General features: G+C 41.8%; 1 protein-coding gene across 2 annotated transcripts; it reads right to left on the bottom strand.

Moving 5' to 3' along the window:
- Positions 1-15: 15 nt before the first annotated feature.
- On the bottom strand, positions 16-13,907 carry LOC138967035 (E3 ubiquitin-protein ligase TRIM33-like). 2 transcript variants are annotated; one of them, XR_011455822.1, is made up of 6 exons: positions 13,788-13,907; positions 11,937-13,091; positions 10,421-10,567; positions 9,739-9,900; positions 1,136-1,355; positions 16-155 (listed from the first exon to the last, which is right to left on the bottom strand). XR_011455822.1 is itself a non-coding variant. In XM_070339500.1 (5 exons), the coding sequence occupies exons 2-5, from the start codon at positions 13,065-13,067 to the stop codon at positions 1,303-1,305; spliced, it is 1,476 nt and encodes a 491-aa protein (XP_070195601.1). In that variant the 5' UTR covers positions 13,068-13,091; positions 13,788-13,907; the 3' UTR covers positions 1,164-1,302. The 2 variants fall into 2 exon arrangements, 1 of the variants encoding a protein (XP_070195601.1); XM_070339500.1 differs by lacking the exon at positions 16-155 and having other exon boundaries at positions 1,164-1,338.
- Positions 13,908-14,989: the final 1,082 nt, after the last annotated feature.

Here is a 14,989-nt window from a genome sequence, read left to right as displayed (position 1 = left end):
GACTAATGAGCTAATATATGTAATGTCCAATCTTGACTTGTCCAACAGCTTGCAGTCAGTATTTCTGCCCCAGGGCGATGAGGTAATCATTGTTTTGCATTCAGGCTCTTGCGCTTGTGTCAATGTCAAACATTCTTCAGAGGCAGAATGGTCACCTGTCAAACATAAAAGGAAAAATGCAATAAAATCTGAAATCATTTTAAGTGTTTGAATATAATAAAATGAAGACATGTCTTTACTTAAATTTTACCCACTTTCCTTTTGCCAGAAACTGTAGAGTACACCGAGATGTGACAAGCCTTCTTCTAAGTAGAAATTTTAAGCCAGCCTACCACGCACCGGAAAAGGGCCACTCCCTTTAGTTGGTATTAACTGCCACTGTCACATAGCTTTTTGCCGAGTCCTTACCGGCTGTGCCTTACAGACACTGTTGCGAACAGTACCTGAATGTCACATTTGCATACAAGCTTTTAAAATGACCAGAAAACACGGCACCACACAATTGTTGTGAACAAACTGACTTAAAAAAACCCTTCATGGATCAGTCAGTAATCATGGGCCTCAACAGTGCTTTTCTCTTGGTTCTTATCACCACTTCCTTCTTCAGAAAATGAATTTATTTTACATTGCACAAACAAAAAAAGAAAAAACACAATGAATACATCAATGACTGGTTCATTTCTATAAATAAATTAAGATTAACATTTTTTGATGCAACGCTTTAATGCAAACACATTTCAAGTCTGTGTGTTTTCATTAAACTAGCCTTTGTTATTTTCTGTGACACACCATGCACTACGAGGCTTTTGTTTTGGCTTAGCCATAACATGTGCTGCCCGATATCACCACTGAAGCAGAAAGCAAAAGTAATTACTGTATGCAGTGTGCCTCATTCTGTGTTGGGGTGCTCCAAGGCTTCCAGCTTCAATTTTGGCATGACGTGTCACATCCCTGTAGTTTTACAGTCTCTGTTTTGGCATCCTCTCTTGTCTTCTGGTTGCTAATATTAACTTTAAAGTAGAAAATTTAGAGCATTGCGCTTTACATTATTTACCACACACACATAAATACAAACTGAAACACACACACACACACACACACACACACAGCCATGAGATGTTCACTTTTTTCTTACTTGCTTCCAGTATGCCATCAAATCAAACATGACAGAACAGCTGCTGATTGTTGGTTTTAGGCTTGCAACATTCCCTTGACACTTCCCATCCACATACAGACAAAGCAATTGTTTCTTGCAATCAGCATGTATTGCCAGCCCAACACGATGTCCAACTCCAATGCCACTCAGTGCATATGAAAATTGGTGGATATATGCTTATCCTGCAACATACCAAAATCTATGGCTGAGCTATAACACAGTATAAGAAGATACTCTTGCATTAAAATCATCATCAATTCTTAGTTCGTAACTGTCCATTGAAGTCCACAATATCGGGGTAAATCAGCTTAAGAGTAAATGGCTTAATGGGCATTGACCCTCGCAACCATTGAAATTCTGATGGAACAGAGAGGAAGGCGCAAAGCAGGCCATGGTAGGGTCTGAAGACATGCCCCCTCGCCCGCCCCCTTGAGAAATAGTTTGCCTTAAGAAGTTATATGGTGCAATCTCGGGCCATCTGAGCTGAGATCATGTATCGGAATTGCCGGTGTGTGGGTTTGGCCCTGTATGTGTGTGTGTTATGTACAGTGCAACATCTCTTTTTAAGCTGAACATTAGCCATAAAACTAATAAATTGGCTTTGAAAGAAAGAGGGGGCACAATTCAGCTCCTATTGATCTTAGCCCACCCTGGATACTGTCCCCCGATCTGCATATGTGTCTCCCATTTGACCTACCCGGATTCTCTCGTGCACGGTACAGCACAGTGGTAGAAGATAGACCGATACCTCCATGAACAGCGCAGGTGTTTAATAGGGGAACAGTGGGAGACTTGGGTAGGACAGGTGGGAGACACGCACACAACAGGGGACAGTAGCCAGGGTAGCAAAAGATGGATCGGAGCTGTCCCCTCTTTCTATCTAAAGCCAATTAAATACATGTAATTAGTTTAATTGCTCCTGTTCAAACTTTAAGACCCCTGATTTAAGACCTCCTCCTTTTAAAACCTTGCCTTCATATACTTTCTGTTCATAATCTCTGTAAATTTACCCCTATATTATGGAAACCGGCACGGTTGGCCTTGTGGTAAGGCGTCCGCCCCATGATCGGGAGGTCGTGGGTTCGAATCCCTGCCGGGTCATACCTAAGACTTTAAAATTGGCAATCTAGTGGCTGCTCCGCCTGGCGTTTGGCATTATGGGGTTAGTGCTATGACTGGTTGGTCCAGTGTCAGAATAATGTGACTGGGTGAGACATGAAGCACTGCTGCGACTTCTGTCTTGTGTGTGGCGCACGTTATATGTCAAAGCAGCACCGCCCTGATATGGCCCTTCGTGGTCGGCTGGGCGTTAAGCAAACAAACAAACAAAAGTATTATGGAAGGTCTTAAATAGGAGAGAAGGGGGAGGGGGGGGGGGCACAGTGGAACATAATCTTGACACACCCTTTCACTTGATAAAGCCCCAATGGTATATGGCGTGTTAGCAAACCAAACTCTTCAACAAAAGGCTGAATGATTTAGCTCCAATAGTTCTTTTGAAAGAGCCACCTTCTGTATCCATTTAATTGTTCTTTCCACCGACATGCAAAACTTGTTTCTTTTAGCTTTTTGGGGGGTCAGTTTTAACACAAAAACCTTTTATGAATTTGACATTTTTGGGGTAGGTTTCACCTTATAGACACTACCTCAGGTAAAATCAATCTGTGTGGAAAATGGTAGGGGAATGAACACGGGGGATAACCGGCTATACAGTGGTAAGCTGGTGAACAGTGGTAAACACTCGATTCGGCCTGCATTTTCCCGTTTTACCACAAAGTTGTTGATTTTTGTCTGGATTAAAGGTGAGCTACTGCATCTGCTATGACTAACTTTGTTTCGAAATGCATAATATGTTGAAGAAAGATTTGTGTTTTCCCGTATTTGAATGTTAAAACCAGAAATCGTGGTGACGAAGCACCGGAAATGGCTGCTCGGTGGGTTTCAAATGTAGAAATGTGCTTGTTTTTACAAATACAGCTTGTATTCAGCTTCGGTACGGGAGTCTTAGTGACAAAGGAGTCATACTTGATGCAAAGAAGTGCTATTGTCGGGTTGGAATCATCCGTTGAGCGTGCAAGCAAGAGGCGGTCAAATATGCGAGATGATCGTACACCGGGTTGAAGACCGTCGGGAATGGGGCAGCAGACGCATAATCCGGTTTGATGCATAATTTTCTGTTAAACTAGACATTCGAACACACTCTCTCTCTCACACTTCCTCTTTCTCTCTCTCTCTCTCTGTCTCTCTCTCTCTCTCTCTCTCTCTGTCTCTCTCTCTCTCTCTCTCTCTCCCTCCCTCCACTCTCTCTCTCTCTCTCTCTCTCTCTCTCTCTCTCTCTCTCTCTCTCTCTTTCTTTCTCTTAGCAGTCTCTCTCTGTTTCGTAACTGAATAGTCGTCGGTTGCTAAAAATCCCCCCCCCCCCCCTCCCCCGACTTACCTTCAATATAATGTCGAATTGGAGTGGCTGTCATCCGTTAGCCAGCCAGCATAGAACAATACTTTGAGGGGGAAAGGAAACACACGGTCCTTAGCGGATGACTTTATTCAGACAACGAAGTCATTCGGCGCTCAGTGTTTTCCGGGTAATTTTGGACGAGTCCATCTCTCAACATAGGGGGAACTCATGTGATCCAATATTATAATGAGCTAATACAAAATGCTGCGGAAAAAATGTTAGAAGTCTTTTCTGAAGTAAAACAACAGCACCGTTTTACCGCAGCATTCTTTATTTAAATTTTACTGCACTGAAATGTTTTCCTGCGAAAAAAAGAGGCTTCGGCGAATGATGACATTATTCAGAAATGCTGCAGAAAAAAACGTGTTTCTGCAGTATTTCTGTTTTCCGCAGAATAACAATGAAATCATTATCCGAAAAGGATAGGTAGTCTCTGTTTCCGCGGCGTTTTGTCCTTCTTATTATGACATGAGTTCTCCATTTGTTGAGAGATGGACTCGTCCAAAATTACCGAGAAAACAGCGCCGAATGATTTCGTTGTCGAAAGTTCAAAGTTGCAAAATTACGCTGGTAACACACTTACCTGTCCGCAGCATTATCAAATTTGTATAGACGGACGCAGTAGTTCACTTCGTTTTCGATTTGCTTAAAAAATTATTCTCGCTTCTGATTGGGCCACTGTTGAGCAAGCTATTATATCCCCGAGGGGGGAGGGGGGGGGGGGGGGGGGATACAAACGCTACTTTACAAGATCGTTAGTTTTTCTGGGTAAAAAAACTATTACAGGTTATTTGTAAGAAAAAGGTATTCCCAATAATGCTGCATAAAAACATGTAAACATTATGTTGCGGAAAAACTACTTTGAGAGGGAAAGGAGGCACACCGTGAGGATGTCATTGTCCTTAGCGTATTATCCGTTTTTCAGCTTTTCTGCGGAAAAACAGTAATGATGTAGAAAAAACCGGTTTACCTGCAGCATTTTTGAATAATGTCATCATCCGCAGAAGCATCGTTTTTTCCGCAGCAAAACAGTTTTTCCAACAAATAATGCTTACATATTTTTCTGCGGAATTATTGGGAATAACTTTTTCTCAGGAATAACTTGTCAATCAATCAATCAGTATGAGGCTTTTATCGCGCGTATTCCGTGGGTACAGTTCTAAGCGCAGGGATTTTTTTTAATAATTTTTTTTTATGCAATTTATATCGCGCACATATTCAAGGCGCAGGGATTTATTTATGCCGTGTGAGATGGAATTCTTTTTACACAATACATCACGCATTCACATCGGCCAGCAGATGGCAGCTATTTCGGCGCATATCCTACTTTTCACGGCCTATTATTCCAAGTCACACGGGTATTTTGGTGGAAATTTTTTATCTATGCCAATACAATTTTGCCAGGAAAGATCCTTTTATCAATCGTGGGATCTTTAACGTGCACACCCCAATGTAGTGTAGACGAAGGGACCTTGGTTTTTCGTCTCATCCGAAAGACTAGCACTTGAACCCACCACCTAGGTTAGGAAAGGGGGGAGAAAATTGCTAACGCCCTGACCCAGGGTCGAACTCGCAACCTCTCGCTTCCGAGCGCAAGTGCGTTACCACTCGGCCACCCAGTCCTAAGGAGACACACTTGTGACAGTTTTTTGTACCCAGAAAACACTGAGCGCCGAATGACTTCGTTGCCTGAATAAAGTCATAATCCGCTAAGGACGACTACCTCCTAACCGTGTGTCTCCTTTCCCCCTCAAAGTATTCAAGTTGCTGACTGGCTAACAGATGACAGCCACTCCTATTCAACATTGTATTGAAGGTTAGTCTGGGGTGGGGGGTGGGGGTGGGGTTAGCAACCGACGACTATTCAGTGACAGAACAGAGCGAGACTGCTGAGAGAGAGAGAGAGAGAGAGAGAGAGAGAGAGAGAGAGAGAGAGAGAGAGAGAGAGAGAGAGAGAGAGAGGGAGAAAGAGAGAGAGAGAGACAGAGAGAGAGAAGGAGGGAGAGAGAGAGACAGAGAGAGAGAGAGAGGAAGAGAGAAAGACGAAGTGAGAGAGAGAGTGTTCGAATGTCTAGTTTACATACATTTTGCATCAAACCGGATTATGCGTCTGCTGCCCCATTCGCGACAGTCTTCAACCCGGTGTACGATCATTTCGCATATTTGACCGCCTCTCGCATGCACGCTCTAACGAATGATTCCAACCCGACATTAGCACTCCTTTGCATCAAGTATGACTCCTTTGTCACTAAGACTCCCGTACCAAAGCTGAATACGAGCAGTTTTTGTAAAAACAAGCGCATTTCTACATTTGAAACCCACCGAGCAGCCATTTCCGGTGCTTCGTCACCACGATTTCTGGTTTTAACATTCAAATACGGGAAAACGCAAATCCTTCTTCAACATATTATGCATTTCGAAACAAAGTTAGTCATCGCAGATGCAGTAGCTCACCTTTAATCCAGACAAAAATCAACAACTTTGTGGTAAAACGGGAAAATGCAGGCCGAATCGAGTGTTTACCACTGTTCACCAGCTTACCACTGTATAGCCGGTTATCCCCCCCGTGATGAAGGGCCTTTTCAGTCATATAATTGGTTTTACAATAAACGGTCTCATCACAAAGATCTGCACTTAAACGTATCTGCCTAGTATTTTTATGACAGGTAGTACCGTATAGGGTTGGATGACAACCCGACATGACCCAAGTCCGGTTGATCCTTGTCAAATTTCAAGGTCACACTAGAGTCATGTTCGGATCAAATACAGTGTATTGAAATTTATACATTTCTTGAATGTTATAAATCTCACACACTTCTAGGATTCAATGACCTTCAGACATACAATAGGTCTGGTTGATCCTAGTCAAATTTCCAGGTCCTGGTCATACAGTGTATTTTTAGGTCACAGTTGGGTTGAGTTTGGGTCAAAAAGTCAAACATTGTCACTTTCTTGAAGGACTTTTGAGCCAGAGCAGTAGATAGTATGTTTCTGATTCATATTACTTATGGTGAAGGTGTGTCGTATAAGCATTTGCTTTTCTTGTTTATGATGCCTATCACAAGCAGATTATCATACAAGCCTTTAACCACCATTACCTTCAGTTGACGCGTGGTGATACATATGCCCTTTAACCTTTCCTGCAAACAGACGGGCGGATATTCCCGACTAAAAATAGAATATGGGATTGTGGGAAAGCTGTTCAAGGGCACTTACGCACTATATTCGATTTTCAGTACACGACTCAAAACCTTATGATTAAATTAAAATGAATAAAATATAAGAATAAAGAGTTCAGAAAAGAAAAACAAGTCGCGTGAAGCGATATAAAAACATTTAGTCAAGCTGTCGGCATCAAAGTAACAGATTAACACCAAGAAACAGTCATCGCCAAGACTATATTAAGTAGTCTCGACTAACCACACCAAAAAAACGAGACGGGTCACGCTCGTCTCCGCGTAGCGTGCAAATCCAGTACTTACTTTAACCTATTTTCTGTAATTCTGAGCACATTTATAGAGTAACAGGAAAAATTGCGGAATACGATGCAATCATTTTTGACTCACATGCGAAGCAAAAGTGAGTCTATGTACTCACCCGAGTCGTCCGTCCGTCCGTCCGGACGTCCGTCCGTCCGTCCGGAAAACTTTAACGTTGGATATTTCTTGGACACTATTCAGTCTATCAGTACCAAATTTGGCAAGATGGTGTATGATGACAAGGCCCCAAAAAACATACATAGCATCTTGACCTTGCTTCAAGGTCAAGGTCGCGGGGGCCATAAATGTTGCCTAAAAAACAGCTATTTTTCACATTTTTCACATTTTCTCTGAAGTTTTTGAGATTCAATACCTCACCTATATATGATATATAGGGCAAAGTAAGCCCCATCTTTTGATACCAGTTTGGTTTACCTTGCTTCAAGGTCAAGGTCACAGGAGCTCTTCAAAGTTGGATTGTATACATATTTTGAAGTGACCTTGACCCTGAACTATGGAAGATAACTGTTTCAAACTTAAAAATTATGTGGGGCACATGTTATGCTTTCATCATGAGACAATTTGGTCACATATGATCAAGGTCAAGGTCACTTTGACCCTTATGAAATGTGACCAAAATAAGGTAGTGAACCACTAAAAGTGACCATATCTCATGGTAGAAAGAGCCAATAAGCACCATTGTACTTCCTATGTCTTGAATTAACAGCTTTGTGTTGCATGACCTTTGATGACCTTGACCTTGGGTCAAGGTCACATGTATTTTGGTAGGAAAAATGTGTAAAGCATGTGAGTCGTATGGGCTTTGCCCTTCTTGTTAAATCTGTTTGTGAAAATTTGATTTTAATGACAACTTTAATGAGCAAACAAATTAACTAATTTGTATGCTGCGGAGCTGAAATTCAATCCCATAGTCCGGACTTCGTCGCAGATTGCTTGACCAAAATTTCAATCAATTTGATTGAAAACTGAGGGCGTGACAGTGCGGCCTCAACTTTCACAAAAAAGCTGGATATGACGTCATCAAAGACATTTATTGAAAAAAACAAAAAACATCCGGGGATATCATACCCAGGAACTCTCATGTTAACTTTCATGAAGATTGGTCCTGTAGGGGCGGGGATGTAGCTCAGTCGGTAGCGTGCTGGATTTGTATCCAGTTGGCAGCTGTCAGCGTGAGTTCGTCCCCACGTTCGGCGAGAGATTTATTTCTCAGAGTCAACTTCATGTGCAGACTCTCCTCGGTGTCCGAACACCCCCGTGTGTACACGCAAGCACAAGACCAAGTGCGCACGAAAAAGATCCTGTAATCCATGTCAGAGTTCGGTGGGTTATAGAAACACGAAAATACCCAGCATGCTTCCTCCGAAAACGGCGTATGGCTGCCTAAATGGCGGGGTAAAAAACGGTCATACACGTAAAATTCCACTCGTGCAAAAACACGAGTGTACGTGGGAGTTTCAGCCCACGAACGAAGAAGAAGAAGAAGAAGGTCCTGTAGTTTTCTCTGAATTGAATCACTCTACACACACACACACACACACACACACATACACCACGACCCTCGTCTCGATTCCCCGTCTATGTTAAAAGTCAAAACTTGACTAAAATTAATGTAAAAAAGGTGAAAAATGGAGTAAAAAAGTTTTACAAAATTCTTGACAATTACAGGATTTGAACCCGAGACCGCTAGGTCAGTGGGCTAGCGTTCTACCAATGATCAAACCCGGCACACAATTCTCTGGTGTGAAAATAGAAACTTGAGCTGCAAACATACATTACACATTACAGTTCTCGAGCATGTGTCGACTCGTCGGTTTTAAAATTTCTTTGTTCGTATTTGTGTATTGTACGTTCTGTCGATCTCACCATTACATGTATGTAGTCGCGTTGATACCGGTAGGGCATTTCACAAAAGTCGATGTTACTGAAATATAGCATGGGTAATTCTGGTAAATCGTCCACTGGAAGTACTGAATTACTTTTTGATTATTTCGATTTATTAAATCATTCAAAACTGGACGGCTAGCAGAGGACATTTTTCATTATTTAAAAAAAAATCTAGACAACTTTTATATAGTGATCAAGAAGCAAAGTTGTTTAGAATGATTAAGTACTACCTTCTGTTAAAATCACTTGTTTCAAACTTACATAGTTTTAGCCCTGTACACGTACATTTTCGCAAATCAAGAGGAAAACCTTGCACATTTATACCCAAAAAGAGCCCCACGCTTAATGTCACATGTTAATATAATAATCAGTTGAACTCTGGTGCTTTTTAAAACTGTCACCTCAAAGGACACAACCTGACCGAGGAATGCAGTGAAACGGAACTTGACAGGTGCGAAAAAAAACATGCTCCCGGCATAGTAGAGAGGTCAGTGGGGTGCATTACTGGGGATCGTTCGGGGTTGAAATTTACCCGTTTTTGGACATATCACTCAAACATTTATGAGGGTAGAGCAAATACGATTATGGATAGCACGCAACCCTCTTGTCACAAGATAGTCCTAATCGTCTGGAACAACATTTCTTCATAAGTACTACATGTATATCAAAGTTGTTTTGATTTTTTTAAATAATTAAAAACATCCTCTGCTAGCCGTCCGGACAGACTATACATGTGATACCTCTCCATCAGGTCCGCGAACCCAGCCGGGAGATATGACAATGGCAGACTTCAAGTCACCTGACCAATCTGGTATGATAAGATCTGTAAGTGCACATGTCAGAGATACACCAAAGTAGATGGTATGACCCCTGTAACTTTGGTCCACTTCATCAATTTGAACCTGCACACACATGCAATCAAAAGTTGTTTTCATTCTAAACGACAAAATTAGCCTCATGTAATGATGATGAACGATGCTGCTATCAATATCATTATTGTAGTTCATAAATACCACAGGGAGATATGACAAGCTAGATGTTAAAATACAGTGAAAAGGAGTTACATGATGTGTTGAAAAACATTTGGTGATTGAATGATTAGAGTAGAACTCCCCTTTTGAGACCATCAAAATTATATATATATAATTATGAGAAGTGAAAGTAAGTTTACGCAGAATATGAACAGAAAAGCGGAGAGAGCATGGTCTTAAAAGGGGGGGGGGGGGGGGGGGGGGGGGGGGGGGGGGGGCGTCTACTGTAATAACTTGTTTTCCTCCCTGGGGGAGTTCTCAAGCGCACTGCAGCATATTTGTTTTAACATACACTAGCCATGCATTACTAAAACTCACCATGAAGCATTCATGCAGATCTGTGAGCACAAAATAAAATTGGGTCTGACTAATCAATTACAGTAATAATCACCTCATACAACTTGCTGGGAACCATAGGTGAACTGCTGAAAATAACGCCACCACCATCACCACAGATTCTTCTTGCTGTCAGCTGGTCTGCGCTCAAAGCTATGTTCCTCCCATGGCATGTATGGAACTGTGGAACATCATCTTTTTCCTGGGGGAAAAAATATGCATGTCAATATGATCCTCGCGCCCCCTAATTGGCGTAGAGGCGCGTCCCCCGGGTGGTGGATGGGGGAGCCTTCTCTACTAACTTCTGAGAGAAGGTCGCATCACTCTCGATGCCGTGAACCTAATTAGGATCTTTTTCTTGTTTCTTTATTTCTGCCTCCCCAAAGTCCTTTTACTTTCCTTTTCTCACCCATAAAATTCTTCACTTATTACCCTTGTTAAGTGGTTCTTGTATAGAATATAGTCAATGTTTGTAAAGATTTTAGTCAAGCAGTATGTAAGAAATGTTTAGTCCTTTGTGCTGGAAACTTGCATTCTCCCAGTAAGGTCATATATTATTATTATTATTATTATTGTGATCATTTTTATGCGCCTAATCTAGATATAGCCCTAGGCGCTTACATATTAATTTCTGCCGTTTGAAATGGAATTTTTTACAGACAGACAGACAAACAGACATTTTTTACACACAATATATAACGCATTCACATCGGCCAGTAAAGCTCAGTAGCCTATTAGGCGAGCATTCACCTTTCACGGCCTTTATTCCAAGTCAAACGGGTATTTGGTGGACATTTTTATCTATGTCTATACAATTTTGCCAGGAAAGACCCTTTTGTCAATCGTGGGATCTTTAACGTGCACACCCCAATGTAGTGTACACGAAGGGACCTCGGTTTTTCGTCTCATCCGAAAGACTAGCACTTGAACCCACCCCTGGAGCAATTTTTTGATTAGTGCTTTTGTGAACAAGAAACACTTAACAAGTGGCTCTATCCCATCTCCTCCCTTTCCCCTATCCCATCTCCCCCCTTTCCCTCGTCGCGATATAACCTTCGTGGTTGAAAACGACGTTAAACACCAAATGAAGAAAGAAAGAAAGTCAATATGATAACTGAAGAAATTCCTACATACCACCCCAGATCCTGTATTTTCTTATCTCCCCCCTTTCCCCGTCGCGATATAACCTTGAATGGTTGAAAACGACGTTAAACACCAAATAAAGAATGTATTTTCTTAACTCGCATAGAATTCTATCCACATTAAAGCCTTTGAATGGAATCAAGTGTCAGTAACTTGTACCTTTTTTTAAGGTACATGTACATGCACAATGTTGAAAAAGATTCACATTTTAACTGGAAGTGTTCACATTTCAGCTGTGTTGAATGGCATTATAAGATGTAGTTATTTATTTACTGATTTTGAATCTGCAACTCACAGACTGACAAAAGCCTGACATCAGCCTATTAGTATTATGCACTTCACCGGCATACACAGCATATATTTAAGTCAGTTTTGCATGTCGTGAGTTTCAGGTAAACCTAAAACATGACAACTGTCACCATGCTTACCTTTAAAGGAGTAGTAGGTTTTTCATTCCTTTGCATCTCTGCCTCAATTTTCCCCATTTTTTTCAGTTCTTCCGCTATTTTACACAAAACTGTCTTATTCACGGTGAAATTTAAATTCCACGTCGTAGTGTTTTGAAGCAGTGCTCTTTGTGAATGCTTATCAACGTCATGACTGATTCTTTTCAATGAAAGTGTTGCCCCATTCATATTATTGTTCCCTGAAAGTGATTCTTGGACCTCTTGCAGGTGCGCCGTTTGACTTGCTAGTTTTGTACGATCTTGAAGGATTAACTTTTTGTCAGCTATGACTTTTTCCTTTTGTGCTGTGCTGGCATCAGTTACTTTCTGTTCTAAGCTGTCAAAGCATGCTGCCACGCTTCGCATAAGACTGTTACGTGCTCCTTCTATTCTTGACATTGCAGATACTTCAAATGCATTTAGTTTTGCCAGGCACTGATCTAACTGGTCTACAACTCGCGTCAGTCTGGTTCCCTCTGTGGACAGTGTCGTCATAAGTGTCAAAGCCATCTCCTTTTGCTCCTGTTTTAAGTCTTCAACAGTCTGAATATTTTTGCAATCATGGTGTGTTTTCTTTGCACAGAAAAAGCAGAGGTATACATCATGCCCTTGGCAGTAAAACTCTGATGGTCTGTTAGTGTGTCCAACACAAGTCACTGGCCGTTTCACAGCCAGTTGCTGTGCAGTTAGTGATGACAACATTTCCACAGAATGATGGCTTGTGGCAGAAAGCTTCTCGTGCACAGCACAGCATTTGGAGCAAAGCATATCCCCACAGTCCAAGCACAGCGAAGATGCAGACACATCAACACACACCTTACAGACATAAGGTTGGGAGAGAAGCTTAGTGGCATCCACTAAAAGCACCATAGAATAGTCAGTAGGAAAAGTATCAGCAAGGTCTTCTGTCTTGTGGGATTTCTTTTTCTTTGGGTCCACAATGGCAGCACGGCACAACGGGCAGAGGGCATCTTTTTCGGTTTTCATCCACCTAACTAGACATTTCCGACAAAGGAGATGTGCACAGGGCAGCAGTTTGGGTTCTGTGAAGAACTCATGGCAGATAGAACACTCTGTGTCAGAGGGACTACCAACAGCAGCTGCTGTGGCCATTCTCCTGGTCAACTCTGGATCATCCTGTCACAAAGAATCAAAGTATTTAATAAACATATTTTATGTTTACATGTCTCCTAACCAGTCTTTACTAAAAAGTGAATCCGACAAGCTCTATTATGGTGGGAATCACTTATAGCTACTGTGGATTCACTGACAGTTATATTTTATAATCACACAAGGAGCATCTTTTTGCAGCAGTGGTCCCAGTGTAATTAAAGGCGAAGAGAAAACTTAAGTTTATAATGATATTTTCATTGACTGTCATCATCCGGCCAAGGAAAAGATGATATTGTGAGCCTGCATGAAGTCCTATTATGAAATAATCGCCAAGTAGAAACTGCGTTTTCAGTTGTGAATTTCAAATGAAGAGACAGAGGCATAAATGACAATTTAATGTGCTGGTTCTGGGTTTAGTACTCAAACCAAAAGTACCCTATATTTATTGTGATTGAACTTGACAGGACACGCTTCCACAACGGTCAGTTAAAAGAAAACAGGGGGGACTGAAAAAGATGCCTGGCGACTGAAACTGAAAATGATGAAAGCAAAATTGGTCTGTTATGGGATTCCGTCCGAAACCGAAAGTAGACGTCGACACAGTATATATATGTACTCTGCAGCACACCCACCCGTCGCGCCAAGCCAGCAATCTGGATGCTAGCGACGTACCCTACAGATACAGATACAGAGATAGAGAATCCTGGAGACAATTCTTACCGAAAAGTTCACAATGGAATGGCCTTTGTAGAATGATTTGTCGATGTTTTGCTCATGGACAGTTCAGTCTTGCTGGCTACTCATGCTGCCACTTCCTGCTTTCAGATAACTACATGTCACGTGACAGAAATACGCTCACATGACTTGCACCGCCGTTCTAGGCAGGCTTGATCGTTCGACGCAAGGACAATGTACCATGCCACAATGCGGCTGACGGACAGACGATACGACAGACATAAAGACAGACTGTCACACAGTCACGGTGACACACACGCGCACACACACACACCGGCACTGCACTGACGTAGGCTACACGCACGCACACACACGCGACTCAAGTTACACACACATACTCACTTACTCAGTCTGACACACAGTCGGACACTGACACACACACACACTGACACACACACAAACAGCACTGACAAACACACACACTGTGTCACACAATACCGTGGGACACACTGACATGACACACTGATACACACACACACGGGCCGTGGCCGCGCACACACACCACTGCACACATACACAAACTGAACTGTCACACACCCGGCGTGACCCCATACTGACAAGGCTACCGGCCGTGGGCCACTGACACACTGTGACACACACACACACACACACACACTGACAAACACACCTGAGTGACAAACTCACACACGCTGACACTTCACATAAACACACACTGACATACTGTGACTCTACATCAAAATGAGTGCAGCAACTATACCTACGATTAAGCCTGTTATTTATTTCTTGATGTCTATCTATTGAATGAAAACAATTAAGAGAAGAAAAGAACATACTTTTTCTTTCCAGATTTGAATTTGAATAGATGAATTCTGAAAAGATTTTGAAAGTACATTTGCTTCAAAATATATAATGTGCACCCAACAAGAAAAACAAATGCTTATGCAACCCAATCATCCTTGTTATTTGTAATATAAATAACTCACTTAAAAGACATTCACAACAATACTGAATCTCCTTTTTATATTTAGTCAAGTTTTGACTAAATATTTTAACATCGAGGGGGAATCGAAACGAGGGTCGTGGTGTATGTGCGTGTGTGCGTGTGTGTGTCTGTGTGTGTGTGTAGAGCGATTCAGACTAAACTACTGGACCGATCTTTATGAAATTTGACATGAGAGTTCCTGGGTATAAAATCCCCGAACATATTTTTTCATTTTTTTGATAAA

This window comes from Littorina saxatilis, linkage group LG1 (assembly GCF_037325665.1).
Source record: "Littorina saxatilis isolate snail1 linkage group LG1, US_GU_Lsax_2.0, whole genome shotgun sequence".
In the NCBI taxonomy this organism is placed as follows: domain Eukaryota; kingdom Metazoa; phylum Mollusca; class Gastropoda; order Littorinimorpha; family Littorinidae; genus Littorina; species Littorina saxatilis.
The sequence above is the reverse complement of the archived record's forward strand: the minus strand, read 5'-3'. Positions and strand labels throughout refer to the sequence as shown.

Coding starts and splice junctions, on each gene's coding strand:
- LOC138967035 (XM_070339500.1), bottom strand. CDS start 13,067: ATGGCCACAGCAGCTGCTGTTGGTAGTCCCTCTGACACAGAGTGTTCT. Junction 10,568..11,936: donor AACCTACTACTCCTTTAAAG/GTAAGCATGGTG, acceptor TTTTTCCCCCAG/GAAAAAGATGATGTTCCACA. Junction 9,901..10,420: donor TTCCCAGCAAGTTGTATGAG/GTGATTATTACT, acceptor ATGTGTGTGCAG/GTTCAAATTGATGAAGTGGA.